Source organism: Euprymna scolopes, chromosome 11, assembly GCF_053919585.1.
Source record: "Euprymna scolopes isolate OS-2025 chromosome 11, ASM5391958v1, whole genome shotgun sequence".
Taxonomy (NCBI): domain Eukaryota; kingdom Metazoa; phylum Mollusca; class Cephalopoda; order Sepiida; family Sepiolidae; genus Euprymna; species Euprymna scolopes.
In genome coordinates, this window is record NC_136492.1 from 2,557,842 (window position 1) to 2,575,601 (window position 17,760).

The following is a 17,760-nucleotide window of genomic DNA, read 5'->3' on the forward strand; positions in this document are numbered from 1 at the left end:
TTCATTATATTTCGTTATATTTCATTATATTCTGTTATATTTCGTTATATTTCGTTATATTTCATTATATTTCGTTATATTTCGTTATATTTCATTATATTCTGTTATATTCCGTTATATTTCATTATATTTCGTTATATTTCGTTATATTTCGTTATATTCCGATATATTTCATTATATTTCGTTATATATCATTATATTTCATTATATTTCGTTATATTTCATTATATTCTGTTATATTCCGTTATATTTCGTTATATTTCGTTATATTTCGTTATATTTCATTATATTCCGTTATATTTCATTATATTTCGTTATATTTTTATATATTTCGTTATTTCATTATATTTCATTATATTTCGATATATTTCATTATATTCCGTTATATTTCGTTATATTTCATTATATTCCGTTATATTTCATTATATTTCGTTATATTTTATTATATTCCTTTATATTCCGTTATATTTCATTATATTTCGTTATATTTTATTATATTTCATTATATTCCGTTATATTTCATTATATTTCGTTATATTTTATTATATTTCGTTATATTTCGTTATATTTCGTTATATTTCGTTATATTTCATTATATTTCGTTATATTTCATTATATTTCGTTATATTTTATTATATTCCGTTATATTCCGTTATATTTCATTATATTTCATTATATTCCGTTATATTCTGTTATATTTCATTATATTTCGTTATATTTTATTATATTTCATTATATTTCGTTATATTTCATTATATTTCATTATATTCCGTTATATTTCATTATATTCCGTTATATTTCATTATATTTCATTATATTCCGTTATATTTCATTATATTTCGTTATTTCATTATATTTCGTTATATTTTATTATATTTCATTATATTTCGTTATATTTCATTATATTCCGTTATATTTCATTATATTTCATTATATTCCGTTATATTTCATTATATTCTGTTATATTTCATTATATTTCGTTATATTTCGTTATATTTCGTTATATTTCGTTATATTTCATTATATTTCGTTATATTCTGTTATATTTCATTATATTTCGTTATATTTCATTATATTTCGTTATATTCTGTTATATTTCATTATATTTCGTTATATTTCATTATATTTCGTTATATTTCATTATATTTCGTTATATTCTGTTATATTGCATTATATTTCGTTTTATTTCATTATATTTCGTTATATTCTGTTATATTTCATTATATTTCGTTATATTTCATTATATTTCGTTATATTCTGTTATATTTCATTATATTTCATTATATTTCGTTATATTTCATTATATTTCGTTATATTCTGTTATATTTCATTATATTTCGTTATATTCCGATATATTTCATTATATTTCGTTATATTCTGTTATATTTCATTATATTTCGTTATATTTCGTTATATTTCATTATATTCCGTTATATTTTATTATATTTCGTTATATTTCGTTATATTTCGTTATATTTCATTATATTTCATTATATTTCGTTATATTTCATTATATTTCGTTATATTTCATTATATTTCGTTATATTCCGTTATATTTCATTATATTTCGTTATATTTCATTATTATATTTCGTTATATTTTATTATATTTCTTTATATTTCATTATTATATTTCGTTATATTTCATTATTATATTTCGCTATATTTCATTATATTTCGTTATATTTCATTATATTTCGTTATATTTCATTATTATATTTCGTTATATTTCATTATTATATTTCGCTATATTTCATTATATTTCGTTATATTTCATTATATTTCGTTATATTTCATTATTATATTTGGTTATATTTCATTATTATATTTCGTTATATTTCATTATATTTCGTGATATTTCATTATATTTCGTTATATTTCATTATTATATTTCGTTATATTTCATTATATTTCGTTATATTTCATTATTATATTTCGTTATATTTCATTATTATATTTCGCTATATTTCATTATATTTCGTTATATTTCATTATTATATTCCGTTATATTTTATTATTATATTTCGCTATATTTCATTATTATATTTCGTTGTATTTCATTATTATATTTCATTATAATCCGTTATATTTCATTATATTTCGTTATATTCTGTGATATTTCATTATTATATTCCGTTATACTTCATTATTATATTTCATTATATGTCATTATTATATTTCATTATAATCCGTTATATTTCATTATATTTCGTTATATGCTGTTATATTTCATTATTATATTCCGTTATACTTCATTATTATATTTCATTATTATATTTCATTATATTCTGTTATATTTCTGTTGTGGTTGCAAGGTTGAACAATAATTAGTAAGGAAATACAATGAAGACGCAAACAACAAGATAACGCAATAATAAGTGTATTAAAGAAAAGGTATATTTACAATATGTACAAATGACGGTGTCGAGTCAGAGAGTCTTGGTGGGAGGACATGTACTCTCTTCGGCGTCACTTCCGGTGGCATTTGAGTAAGACACACCAAGGCCAACCTAGGCTTGCCATTTATAGTGTTATGTTATTCGCATATGCAAATAAGTGGTTGCCACCACAACACCCCCCTCCCAAGATTTGAAGTCACACAGATTTCAATATCTTTTTCTTTTTTGGGTTTACCATTAATGGTTCATTCACTTTTCTTTTCCTACCTGATCTTCGGGGTTCAGGTGCATTTTGAGGCGGTTCCAAATTAAAAGATTTGTATATGATATCTATAGTGTCCTCCTCTTCGACTGTTGTCATCTCATCATCATCTTGGATCTGACGTTTTTTTATCTGATTTAGGTGCCTTTTATGTATATTCTGTGGACCTTTAATCATGTATGTACAATCACCAATGCGTTTATCCACTACTCCACATTCCCAGTAAGATGTGTTATTTCTGTAGCACTTAAAATATACTCGATCTCCCGAGTTATATTTCTTTCTTCTCGTGTGTGTAGTGTTTCGGATAATTGCCTGCCTTGGCAATAGTTTGTCAAACGCTGATTTTACCTTTCTGGCAAACATTAGATCAGCTGGTGATATGTTTGATGGTGTACTAGGATGTGGTGTAATCCTATATACTTGCAAGAATTGTTGCAAAGCTTTTTCTGTTGGTGTTCCAATGGATTTCTTTAACGCTCGTTTTAGCGTGTCCACGAACCTTTCCACGAGGCCGTTCGACCTTGGATGATACGGCGGAGTTGTGATGTGCTTCACTCGGAATGTGTCGCAAAATTCCTTAAACTCTGCGGATGTGAACTGCGTTCCGTTGTCAGTGACCAGTGTGTCTGGTACACCGAATCTTGCAAACAACTCGTGTAGGAACCCTATTGAGTTGTTCGTTGTTGGATTCCTGCAACGCATTACCTCCGGCCATTTTGTGAAACTATCCACTACAATTAAATAATAGTTTTCACCTACTGGACCAGCGAAGTCCATGTGGATTCTCGACCATGGTTGGTCGGTTTTCGGCCAAGGTTTGTGTACTATAGGTGGAGATTTTGCCGCTAACTGGCATCCTTTACATTTATCAATTGTTGTCGCTATGTCAGTGTCCATGTTACGCCAGTACACGTAGCTTCTCATTAACGACTTCATTCGATTTATCTCCGGATGTCCTGTGTGGAAATCTCTTAACATCCTATTCTGCAATGTTTTGGGTATTACCACTCTCTCGCTGTACAGTAACACATCGTCACATATGGAGAAAACTTCCTGCACCTTTGTATCCGTTATAATTTTCTCTTTTATGTCCTTTATATATTCGTCTTTCTCGGCTTCCCTTTTAATGTCCGACAAAGTTACGGGTAGTTCCTTAATGATGTTTGCTACCATATTTTTTACTTCAACATTTGTCCGAATTGCTGCAATGACTGATTCTTCCAGATTGTGTTTCTGTGGTATCAGTCTTGACAGTCCATCCGCATGGCAAATCTTTTTTGATGCTAGATGTTGTATCTGGAAATCGTAATTAAGTAGTATTGTACCCCAGCGCAGCAATCTATTTGCGGTGTATACCGGCAATCCTTTTTTTGATCCATAGATCGTGACTAACGGTTTATGGTCGGTTTCAAGTATGAATTGTCTACCATATAAATATCGGTGAAATTTAGTCACGTCAAAGATTATGCTCAACGCTTCTTTTTCGATTTGTGAATATGCCCTTTCGGCTGGTATCAGCGTTCTCGAAGCGTGCGCTATTGGTTTTCTAGACCCATCCAGCATAATATGTTGAATGCATGCTCCTAAGCCGTAGGAGCTAGCGTCACTAGCGATGACTATTTTTAAGTTTGTGTCAAAGTGCGTTAAGAATAATTCGGATGTTAGTGCGCTCTTTATTTTGTCAAAAGCGGTTTGACATTCTTGCGTCCAGTTCCACGGTGTATCCTTTTTAAGCAGATTATTTAAGGGGGCTCGCAAGTTATGCATTCCTTCAATAAAAGATTGGTAATAATTTGCGAGTCCCAAGAAACTCTGCAAGGTTGTTACATTATCGGGTGCTGGCATATTTTTTATTGCCGCAGATCTGTCTGGGTCTGGACGTCGTCCATGTTTGTTTATTATGTGTCCAAGATACTTAATCTCGCTCATAAAAAAGTCACATTTACTTTCTTTTACTTTAAAGCCGAATTCTTGTATTCGAGTAAATACTTGTTTCAAATGTTCCTTATGTTCTTCTAGGGATTTGCTCCTGACAACAATGTCATCCAGGTATGCACATGCGCACTCAATACCACTTAGCATGGTGTCCATCGCTTGCTGAAAGATGGCAGGCGCTACTTTGATGCCAAAAGGCAATCGGTTGTATTTGTATAATCCCTTATGCGTATTGATGCATAGTATTTTTGAGCAATTCTCCTCGACCGGTATTTGCAAATACGCGTCGCTCAAATCTATCTTGGAGAAGATATTACCCCCATTCAACTTCGTGAATATTTCCTCTGGGCTTGGTAGGGGGTAATAGTGATCTTTTAATAGGGAGTTGACCCCCGGTCGAAAAGTCTGCGCACACTCTAACTTCGTCATTCTTTTTCTTTACGTATACGGTGGGGGCTGCCCACTCGCTGTGTTCTATTTTTGATAGAATTCCCGTCTGTTCCAATCTATTTAATTCTGTATCAATCTTTTCCAACCCAGCGAACGGAACATTTCGCTTTTTTCTAAAAATTGGGCTGGCGTTTTCTTTAAGTTCAAACGAGGCCTTGAATTTATTGCAGCGACCTAAGTTAGTCGTGAATGCCTCAGGAAATAATTCTTTCAAATCGTCTTCTACATCTACTGCTGTTGGAGAAGAACATTCTAATTTTTTACAGAATGTATTGATTGGCTTATCCCATAGTCCGAATTTCTCAATTAAATCTATTCCAAACAGATTTTCACTATTTTTTAGTACGAATATTTTTAATTTCTTCGAAATCCCTTTCAATTTTATCGGGAGGACAACTTCTCCTTCAAATTTTATACCACCACCAGTTACTGTCCGGGCTGCTTTACTAGTTTTCATCATGGCCGGTTTTCCTAACTTTTTCCACGTATTCAGGTTTATTATAGAAACATCGGAGCCGGAGTCGAGTTGTAACTTTATTGATGTTTTAAATATTTCCACTTTTACGTATTTTCGCCGATCTTTGTCTAATTTTGTATTTGATTTTGTTTGCTGTACTCTCTTTCTGGTGTAATCTTTATATCTGCAGCAATCGCTTTTGTGTCCCACCTTCTTACAAATGTAGCATTTTTTCTTCTTATAAGGACAATCTGATTCCCAATGCTTTTCTGCACATCTCTTACAGTTATATCTAGGAAGAGGCTTGTTATATTGTGTACTATATTTATGGTTATTATCTTTGGAATATCCCGTTCCATTGCTTTTCTTTGTAAAGTTCTTGGTTGGTGCGTATGGTTTTCTAACTTTTCTTACATATGCCACTCCGGATTCTTCTATATTTTTTTAATCCTTTTTTAGTGTAATGGCCCTTTCACAGTCCTCTGCTAGTTTCTGGAGGGTTAAATCTTGCTCAGATTCCAGCTTAGACAACACTCGTCTGCGTATTTCTGCATTTTTTGTGGAAACTAACCCTTGAGCGAAGATTAGACATTTAAAATCTTCTACCGTTAGTTCTGCAAGCTTAAAATTATCGCAGTTTTTATTGACAACTGATGCGTATGTCAAATAATCTTGGTTGTCCATCTTTCTTAGATTCATGCACAGCCATCTTTTATGAAAAAGAGATATATTTGGATTAAATAATTCTTTTAGTAATTTTACAGCTTCCATGAACTCTAATTCCACAGTTTTTTTAGGTAATATGTAATCTACGAATTTGTTGTGTTCTGATGTACCCAATTTTCTGAGTAAGAGGCTCACTTTCTGACTATTTGGCCAATTTTTACAGTCCAGTTGAAAAACATCCTCGTATCTTGTGGAGTATGCTTCAAAATTCTTCTCTTCCTCAGGCACATAATGAAATGTGTCCATGCTATTAAAAATAGTTGTATGGGAGAAATTAACACTATCGACATTTTCTCAATTACTCTTTAGTAGTTCCAGTGTTTTAGCAAAACGTTCCTCTTGTCTTTCTTCATATTCCAATTGTAGTTTCTTATGCCTTTCTTCCTGTTCCAATTGCAGTTTTTTCTGCTTTAATTGTGCCATTTTCTGCTTTTCTTCTTGTTCCTGCTGCCATTTCAATAATCTGCCCTCTCTCTTTTCCTCGCGGTCAGCCTGTGCCTGTATTTGTGTTTGCAAAAGCTCGTTTTGTGTAGCTTGTCTGCGTTCATCCCGTTCAGCCTGTGCTTGTAAAAATTGCATGAACATTTTTGATAAGTCTTCCATGTTTTTTTTTTGTTTTTTTTTTTTTTTTTTAGTGTGTAGTTAAAAAAAAAATATTGTACCATGTACAATATACACCGGTTTGGGTTACAACAAAAAAGCAAATTGCTGTAAGCTCCTGTTTTCAATAATAATATCGCTGCTTGCAATAATATATTCTTTTTGCGAGTCACGCTGCAAAAAAAAATAAAACAGGTTTATCTGGAATCACGAAATGGAATTGACTTTCCGTTTTTAGGCACTTACTAATAAGTAACTCTTTCCAGAAAATAAAAGTTTGGTTTTTTTTTTTTTTTTCGAGTCACAATTGAATAAATGTATGCAGTACATTTAGTTCTTTGAGTTTTTTTTTTTTTCTCTAGTATTTTAGTAATTAAAATACCTCTTAAATTGAGATTACCTTTTTTTTCCGTGACGTTTTACTGTATTATCCGTTATTCAGTGACAACTTCAAGAAAAAAAAATCCTTTCCTTGAATTTTAGTTTTAGCTGTGGTATTTCCTTTTAGTACCGACGGCAACCAAAACATTAATTAAAAAGTCCTTTAGTTGTTGTTTTGTTTACGGAGAACAGTAATTAGAATCCACTGGTGAACTTTTTCGTAGGTTACTTCCTTGCTTTTCGTAATACGGGTCTGACCTGTCGTTTTTGCGACAGAACAAAGTTCGCTTTTCGTTTGCAAGTTGGTCCTTTAGTAAGATTTGTCGTGTAGCGACAAACAAAAATTCACTTTTACATTCGTTTGCAAGTCGGATTCCCAGAAAACGGCGTAAATTGTCGTTTTTGCCACGTTAGAGTTTTTTTTTTTTTCACTTGAGTTGAAACTTCTCTTTAGCGTAAAATCCGTTTGCTCGTCAACACTTTGCATTCCTTAAAAAAAATGGTCAACCTTTCCGTTGTACTTTTTTTTTTTTTCTTAAATAATTCTTCGTCAAACTGTTATATTTGACGCTTCATATCTCGTTGCCAACTTTTGTGGTTGCAAGGTTGAACAATAATTAGTAAGGAAATACAATGAAGACGCAAACAACAAGATAACGCAATAATAAGTGTATTAAAGAAAAGGTATATTTACAATATGTACAAATGACGGTGTCGAGTCAGAGAGTCTTGGTGGGAGGACATGTACGCTCTTCGGCATCACTTCCGGTGGCATTTGAGTAAGACACACCAAGGCCAACCTAGGCTTGCCATTTATAGTGTTATGTTATTCGCATATGCAAATAAGTGGTTGCCACCACAACAATTTAATTATTATATTTCATTATATTTCATTATTATATTTCGTTATATTTCATTATATTTCGTTATATTTCATTATTATATTCCGTTATATTTCATTATTATATTTCGTTATATTTCAAATCGAAAAGGGTTTTAAAAGATAATGAAATGCGTTATTGTTGGAAGAATCACAAATAAATACATTTCATTTGCATTTTTAAAAAAATGCTGAGTCAGACTTTTATTTCTTTCCTTCTTTGTGTGTTCTTGTGACGGTACCAGACAACGTGTTAGTCCAAGTCGTTGAAATGTAACGACATTATTAATGTGTAATGGCCAGGTTATACCCACCTAACGACATAAGGTCCTGAGATATAACATAAATATTACGTTGTGTCCCTCTTCCGAACCCTTACCAGTCTACAACAGAATATGAAAATGCTGTCAAATGTGTTCGAAACACCTTGTATTATTATTATTAGTGATGCAACGATTCCAATATATTTCCTGATTCCGATACAATTACCAACTCTCTTTTACATTTCCAATTCCGATACAATTACTGATTCCGATTCTTTGAAATTTCTAAATATGTAGTTTTTTGGGGGGAGGGGGGTACCACAAAACTCATGTATTATGTGCATATAATTTAGCAAACATGAAAAAATATGCTTGTAGGATTGTGACTTAGATTTTAGTTTTACTGGTAGTTAAAAATCAATTAATATTTATTATTTCATCATTAAAACAAACTGTGGAAAATTAAGTTTTAAATAAAAACAACCAAAAAGAAACAAAACAAGTGACATATGCATGGTCCCCCGTGAGTGCACAGTGAACGAGGCATAAAAAAATGACTAAGTTCAGCATTTGCAACCCCCCCCCATTTAACCCCAAAAGTCACCAAGGCCTTAACATATTTAAATTTGAGTTCAGCACAATGCAAAACTGATAGACACACAGAAAATTTTGGACAAATATGGTAAAATAGTCCAAAAAAGAGCGCCTGGTGCACACACAAGAGTTACTGCAAAGTATAGACAAACAAAATTATATAGAAATCAGTTAGTTACAACTTTTCAGAAAGTTTTATAAAAATCCAAGACATCAATTTTTTTTAATAAGCACAAAAGTGTCAATTTTAGTCATTTTAACCTGAAAGGCACCCCTAGGGAAACAACCGGAGTTTTCCCAGAAAATCCGTTCTGTTACTTTTTTACTCATATCATGTTTAATGTTTGTGCAAAATTTCAAAAAATTCCAAGCCGTAATTATTGAGAAAAGTGTGGACGGACAAACGGGCAAGGGTGAATTTATAGATCCACCCTCATTTTGTTGGGGGGGGGGGGACCAAAAAGAACCGTTTTTAGCATTGGAAAATAGACTCACATTTTTACAATTCCAATACCCCATAAAATTCCGATTTTTTCGATTCCCAATTCCCAATTTCAATTCTGATTAATTATCCCAACACTAATTCTTATACTAACCGTGATGACGAACCTCCGGTGAATGGAGTTTCGTCTCTAACAGCTGAAAAGCCAAATCTTCCGGAAGTAATTCTCCTCTGCACAGGATTTGCCATAATGCGTTAGACTTCTCGTCTGTCGACCGCAACATTTCGGACACCAATGTTTGGACTAAAAAAGAAATATTTCATCAATGAATAATTAAAGAAATTAATTCCAATATTAATTGCCATAACGAGTTGCTTCCCTTAGATCTTACTTACAAAAACAAAAGAGGCAGAAATATGCGTACGTACACATGTATAATGAACGATTAAATAATTGATTATTATTAATTATTATACAACGCGCGGCTCTATACAGACTTCTTTATCAACATTTACAACATAGCAAGGAAGAAGAAAAAGAAAAAAAAAGAAACAAAGAACACACTGAAGATGAAGTCTACCTCCGAAATATATTTGTGATAAATTCAAACAAGTAAAATATTTGTTTATTTTCCTAATATTACGTTGTCATTTGGTTTCAAGTGCACTTGATGTGCAATTTATTTTATTCTAATTAATTATAATTCATCTAAATGAAACATTTATGATTACTAGCGAGCAAGCGCTGGCCTTTACCCAGTCATAAAATATGTTTAAATATGATATTTTAATTCGTTCAGATTTCGTATATATTATTATGGAGTCGTGATTTCACAAGTATAAAAAATTTATTGAGTGCCATCAGTTCGAATCGAAACCGAACGCAAATCTGTAGCATTTAAAGCCGGTGACGTTACCACTGCATCAATGTGATATACATATGAACTGATTAAAAATAAACTAAAATGGATGTACAAAATGTTGGTTGGTTGGTTGGTTGGTTTTGTTTTACGGCATATCAACCCTTTTCATGCTATTTAATGCCAAATTCAGTGATTTTGAAGAAAAGTTTTTTAATAGAACATATATGTTTTTTGTTTTTTTCAAAGTCAGTTTCAACCCATAGTTGGGACCCTAACAGGTACTACCACTCCGGGTCAGAATGGACCTGGGAGCAATGGCAATTAAAGGGTGGCTCCACACTCCCCAAAACCCGCAAGCTGGGGCCCTCACCATCGGATATAGTTTAAGGTCATATCCAGGACCACATACAAAATGTATAACGATTTTTTTCCATTTTGACTCCTTTTTGACCCTTAAACATTATTTTAATTGGCTAACGACCCATAAAAGAAGGGTCCATAAAAAATCCAATCATTTGAGGGCCCTAGCGCCGCTCTGTGACTTTTAGTTTCGGTAGAGATAAAGTTTGAAAATATGGAGACAGACAGACAGAGAGACAGACAGACAGACATAGTGAGTTTTATAGATTAGATTACTTGGAAAATATTATAGCAATATTTAATAATAACAAACCTAAATTGTATATGCTGTGGTTTAATGTTGAAAGAAGAATGTGAAGGCTTGGAAACAGTGAAATGAAAAATATATTAACAAAAAATACAGAAACGTATATTGATTGAGTAGGACTCCGCTCAACTGGAAGAACTAAGTAAGGTTACGATTCACTTCCACTGAGTCTCAAGTCAAGACTGTTCGATAGCAAAAACTGGTTACCGGAAGTGACGTCAGGCATAGTCCCTTGTTAGAATCTGTAGGGGGTGCCACCTCAATAGTATACAACAATAATTTTAGAGCCTCTGCGAGACTATACTACTGCTATCCTACTACTTCCGGTTCCAGGTATAAACACATAGTTGTACATATTATTTTCTTCTTTTTGAAGATGAGATATACCTCGAAAATTAAAAGTACATAATACTAAAATAACACCATGATTCGAGACATTACGTTGGTTTAAAAAATAATTTATAATCGAAATATTGTCATTTATTCTGTTTGCCTCGTCTCATATCCAACAATGTTTTTGTCCAAAATTTCATTGCCATCGTGTTTTTGACTCCTAATGAGGGTAGTTATTTATTTGCCGCCCACCTCGGCAAAATGTGGCACAAGGCCGGAAAGTGGGGATCCAGCAGGTTCCCCTAAAGGAGGGGCACTCCTGCAATTTTAAAAATTGCCTGAGTAACCCCGTCGGCATTCCCCGGTAGGGGCGCCTCAGGCAGTAAGCAATGAACTTACTCCACTGGAAAGCCCAGTGGCAAGGCCTGGGAGGGTGAACCTCCTAGATATTACCCAGACGGCGTACCTCAGTCCAACAGGTGCTGGGCCGGTTCCCGGCCCCTCACCTGTTGGGCTGAGTGTCAAGTGACGAATCCTTGATAAGTACTACTACCCTGTCTCCCTGCAGCCGAAGCCGCTAGGAGACCTTCCCCATCAGACGAGTAATGGGGGTATGAGACGAATGGATTCGCCACTCATTTCTATAACCAACGGCTGTGCTAAACAACCAATGAAAACGTTTCAAAATTATTATAAAAATTGTTGAATTTTGGATTCAATCAGTTTGCCTTTTACTACGTCACGGTCCGCATTTAATTCTTGGCCACCATCTTGGTTACTGATCTGAACTACGCCGCCATCTTGGTTACTGATCTGAATCATGCCGCCATCTTTGTTCAACACAATATCTCAGAATTTAACAGGTTAACTACGCCACGGACCGCATTTGATTCTTGGCCGCCATCTTGGTTACTGATCTGAACTACGCCGCCATCTTTGTTCAACACAATGTCTCAAAACTTAACACATCGTTTTGAACCACAACTCTTTATACATTAAACACAATGCTTCAAGCAAACTATAACATTTCCTAACAAAATCTTGTTGAGTTCAAATTCAATTACATCCCATTAACCCTTGTCCTCGAGTGGCTTTTGGGCCTTGAGTACTTATGGCTTGTTAATAAATACAAAAAAAACTTGAGGGCAAATTTTGAAATCTGAACAATGGTTACTGGAAATGAAAGGAAAAAAGATAAGAAAAATTTTATATTTGACATCAGTAAAATTTGTAATAACGACATTCAAATGTGTTGATATCACTTTTTGCTCATCGAAGGCAACTTTTTTTTTAATACTTTGTATCCAGTCATGGTTGATGGAACAAGAGCATTCTACCCCCGTGAAATAAACAAAGGGTTCCATTTGAAATTCTGTCCAAATTCCCGAGTTTGACAAGATACACTTGAAGATTGGAGGTTACACTGACTGAAACGTTGTGAAAATAACTCTCAAGATGAGAACAGTAGTTCGATGAATCCATATAATATGAACATTTTTTTTATTTTCACGTTTCGTACTTAACAGTGCTTCTTCCACAAGACCGCATTGATATAACCTTCAAGCACAACTCCTTACACACAGTGCAAAATGCTTCAAGCAAACTGCAGCAACCTTCTCATATATTTTGAATCTTACAAAAACAAAGAAGAGAGAAATATGTGTATGTATTGTAATAAAAAAGTGGGTTCGAGTTGCAGTAAATTGTGTATATCTGTCTATCTATCTGTTTATCTAATTATTTGTGTATCTATCGATGTATCTGTTTATCTATATATCTATTAATCTATATATCTTTCTACTCCGGTAGTTTCTTCCGCAGAACCGCTAGACTTTGGAATTCCATTCCGGATCCCTGCCTCCCCCAACTGCACTGATGTGCAGAAGTTCAAATGTAACGTGAACAGACATCTTGCTGCCCAAATCCCCACATAGTACTCCAGTAGATGTTACCCCTGATAGTAGCCCCCTACACCAAAGTGGCAATGTGCCTTGTTTGGGGTGAAAATGTAATAAAAAAATTTTTTTTAAATATCTAACAATCTATATATCTGTCTATATAATTATCTATCTATCTAGTGATGAGTGGACAACAGAGATGTGACTTGTCATGTTTTGACAACAGTTTGCACTGGAAGGTATCCGAACAGGTGACCGAAAGTGACGTGCCGCATGTCATGTGTTCCGGTCTGCATAAGCATTGTTAAGTTGGGCTTTGAGACGCCATAGAGACAGGATGGGTTAAATAAGTTTCCCCATAAGGAAGCGACAGTCTCAAAATAGAGATAGAGAAAATGCAAGCCAAAGATTGTCGGTCACTCCATTTCTGCTATGAAGAATACTTGGGAGTGAATAAAATATACAAAAACACACATCGTCTTGTGAAGCGTCTCCCTTAAAGCAGGTCTGGCTCCTGAAGATTGTTAAAGAAACTTTCAGAAGAAACAATAGCAGAACATGTATGTCGTTATGTAAATGTTGTTATGTAAATGTTGTTATGTAAACGTTGTTATGTAAATGTTGTTATGTAAATGTTGTTATATGTTCTGACACGCATGGATCAACATTACTAGACAAGAGAAATCACAGGTCGTAGAATAGACATTAAGGATCTAAGGACAACAGTCCGTTACACAACATACATACATGATGATTACTGCATCTTTCCAGATGATTGCCGTCACATTGAGTTCTCACAATCTTGTCGCCCATGCCATCTCAGATGACTCTGCACTCTCGCTGCAGATTTGCACATCTTGAATCAGATGTGACATACAAACTGAGTAATTTCCATCGAGTTGACTTCCTCTGGAGGTTGAAGAGTATTTCTATCAACAATCATATGTCTTCTTAGACCAGCAGCAGATTTGCAAACTTTGCTGCATGTTAAACACATCGTTTGGTTCAAACTAATAGGTGCAAAGTTGACCTGAACAGGAGTATTGTGCGACTTAAGATGGTTGACATAGCCAGCTTGTGACAAAAGTACTCGTTCACAAGTGTGGCATTTCCAGCTCTGTGTATATACACAGAGCTGGAAAGGCTACATACATACATACATACATACATACATACATACATACATACATACATTGTGTATTTAGGCAACATGTTTTCATTCAAACAAGTATTGTTAAATAGCACAGAGTGTTCTTGCTTAATAAGTTTTCTTTGCAGTTTTTCAATTTTTCTAATTGTCTTTCTTGTTTCTTGATTGAATCTGTGTAAGAAAGTTCCATAGTCGTCTTAAATATAATTTTAACTGAAGCATATAAAAGCATCCCAATTTTAAACGAACAATAATCAAAAATGCCTGAAAACGACTGTTAAAAACTCAGTCGAAAGTACTTGCAAAAAAAATATGGATCAAGACGACTATGGAACTTTCTTACACAGATTCAACCGAGAAACATGAAAGACAATTAGAAAAATTGAAAAACTACGAAGAAAACATATTAAGCAAGAACACTCAGTGCTATTTAACAATACTTGTCTGAATATACATACATACATACATACATACATACATACATGATTATTGCAACGTCTTGTCAGACGAGTGCCACTCCCTCAGACACTGAAAGTTCATGAGCCCGAAAATGACATATAGTCCTGCCGGCGAATTCACATACTCAAGCAGACATGACACTAAAGACGGTCATTGGTATACATACATATATATACACGCACGCACACATACATATATACACATATCACACACATATATACATGCATACATATACAATACACATTACGCACACATACATATACATACACACACATGCAAACATACACAAGATGGCCATTGGTATACATGCATATTAATATATACATACATACATATAAATACATACATGCATACATGATGATTGCAACATCTTGTCAGACGAGTGCCACTCCCTCAGACACTTAAAGTCCATAAGCCCAAATGCCTGAGGGAGTATCTATACAAATATGATGTTACAGAGTCTTAGCTTTGTACGACAGCTAAGTCTCTCTCTCGGTTCAAAATGTTGAGATCCAGCAACAAGCAAGAGCAAGATAGCCAGCAACAAATTAAACTGCAGACCAGCTTAATGCGGGTACTGGTCTCCCGCTTTATGGTTTTTTAAATCAGAGATTTGCTTCTCCTAGAAAGGGTTGCCTTCACTACGGCTTACGGGAGCCCTCTCCACCCCAATACACATATATACATACACACAAATATACACGGTGCTAGTTGGCCGTTGACCCCGAAAAAGGGTTCATTCGCCCTTTGAATATACACATACATACACACATACATACATACATACATATGGTCCGTTTATGATAAGAAAGACATTAGACGTGTCAGGTATACACATTCAAATACATCACGATTCAACTGCATACACATATATAGAACTCTTGGCGCCGCAAATACATCACAAACACAAATACGTCACAAATACAAGTATATACACGCGTATGTTGATTTAATAAAGTATATACGCAACCCCGCAACACAACACGCTATTACAGAGGCATTGTTGTTACATTAACGATTTATTAACATATATACACAAGATAACGTTCGGCACGTTTGTTAAGACATGCTGTTAAAATTGAAAATCGTAATGACTGTTTTGTGTGTTTCTACGCCAAAGGGTTACAATCCATACGCGTAGGAAAGTAGTTCTATGATATCACTATATATAATAATCAACTCAATGTTTATAACTACATCTAAGTGAAACACGTAATAATAGCATAACTTTCGGACAAATTTTTTTCTTTTTTTTTAATATTCATTGTTTTAGTTAGTTCAACATTTAAAGTGATTTTTAAATGCTGTTATGTAGTAAGGGTTAACCTGTATGGATAGGGTCCTTACGTCCCGCCTCGTTCTGAGTTCGGGGAAAAATCGTCTGACGTGAGCGGTGTCGAGGCGAAAAATTACCCCTTCAATAACGTGCCGAGTTGTTAACTTAAGAAAAAAAAACAGTTCAAATAATTAGAATTAAAAAAAATAAACAGTTCAAATAATTAGAATTAAAAAAAATAAACAGTTCAAATAATTAGTATTTTTTACCCCCTCATAAATTCCACAAATAATTAGAATTTTTGGTATACCGAATTTTTTTTAATTCAATAATTCAAATGATTAGAATAAAAAAAAAAAAAATCTGTCGTATCATGTGATACGCTCTCGGTTGTATTTTCTTTTCGTTACGATACTGACTTTCATTTATCTCCACAATTATTCCAGAGCCCCTTAATTTTGTTGGGGTTGCTAATAATTTCTTCATGTGAAGGGGCGAAGGGCACCTCCAACAATAATTTTTGTTCCTTTTTACTTCTGTCATTTGTCTTTGACAAATGACGCACATAGGTCCTTCTTTTCGTAAGATGTTATTTTCTCGTAAGAAAATTTTCGCCTCATTGTATCAACTCCAAAATTTGCTCTTGCTTGTCAAATTCATGCTGAAGGGGTTTTAGGGTTAGGGTAATTTTCTGCCTCGACACCGCTTACGTCAGACGGCTTTTCTCCAAACTCAGAACGAGGCGGGACGTCAGAACCCTATCCGTATAGGTTAAGAGGGGGAGTGAAAAAGAGGGAGAGGAGATGATGAGAGTGTAATGATACTGTTATATCCTTACTTTAAATAAGAATACAGCAAGAAACACGGTGTTATGGGTGAAAGACAAAAGGGTTTATTTACTAGGGAATTCATGTGACACAAGAGTTACTCGAAATCTTTTCTTATTCTCTTCCTATCTTTTTTTCTTCTGCCTCAGTCACGTGAGAGGGTCAATATATCCATAGTTCATTTCATTTATGAAGGGATGTTAGGTTATTCCATTACATGAGATATATAGAGAGAGGTGGTGATAAATGTGAGGGAGAGAAAAAGGGGGAGACTGGGAGATCGGAGGGAAGAGAGTGGCAGATGAGAAAGGGAGGAAGAGAGGGGGGTGACAGGGGAAGGAGATAGAGGAAATGGGAGGAAAGAAAGAGGGGTGGGGAGATAAGAAGGGGAAAGAGAGGCAGAAGGGGAGGGAAAGTAAGAAAAGAGAGAGAAGGAGAAAGATAGAGGAATGGGAGAGAGGGGAGGTGATAAATGTTATCTGGTTGAGCTCCTTGCACGAATCACTTTGACTCTCTCTCTCTCTCTCTCTCTCTCTCTCTCTCTCTCTCTCTCTCTCTCTCCAGATTTCCCTGTCTTCCATCAGCTGCCTCAGATCTTCAGGATCACAGTTGGCGTCATGTGCAATTTGCTGCATGTACGTGCATCTAGGTCGTTTTATGCTTGTGCATCCGTGCTGTGGAGCCCACAGCAATGCATTTCTGACCAGTTCTTGCTTTGCTCCTCTGGAAGTGACAAGCAAATTGTAGACGTCCCTCCCTGATGGTAGTAGCTATGTCAGGTAGGTTGCCATAAAGTTGCTGCTTCATGGGATGATAAATGCTACACACACTTTTTACTTTGTCGTGTACACTCCCAGGTAACGGCAGGTAACCACGCTAGTTATAAATAAATAAGT

The 17,760-nt window shown here is 34.4% G+C and overlaps 1 protein-coding gene and 1 long non-coding RNA gene across 3 annotated transcripts in view; one reads left to right on the forward strand and one right to left on the reverse strand.

Annotated features, from left to right (window-relative positions):
* Positions 1-17,760, reverse strand: part of LOC145287723 (adenylate kinase 9-like) — a 307,372-nt gene that overhangs the window by 267,222 nt on the left and 22,390 nt on the right. For both annotated transcript variants that reach the window (XM_080135474.1, XM_080135475.1), the window contains exon 4: positions 9,546-9,695. In XM_080135474.1, coding sequence (XP_079991600.1) covers positions 9,546-9,695 — 150 coding nt within the window. The remainder of the gene's footprint in view (positions 1-9,545; positions 9,696-17,760) is intronic.
* LOC145287728 (uncharacterized) overlaps positions 1-17,760 on the forward strand; it is a 128,173-nt gene that overhangs the window by 81,495 nt on the left and 28,918 nt on the right. The window lies entirely within an intron of this gene.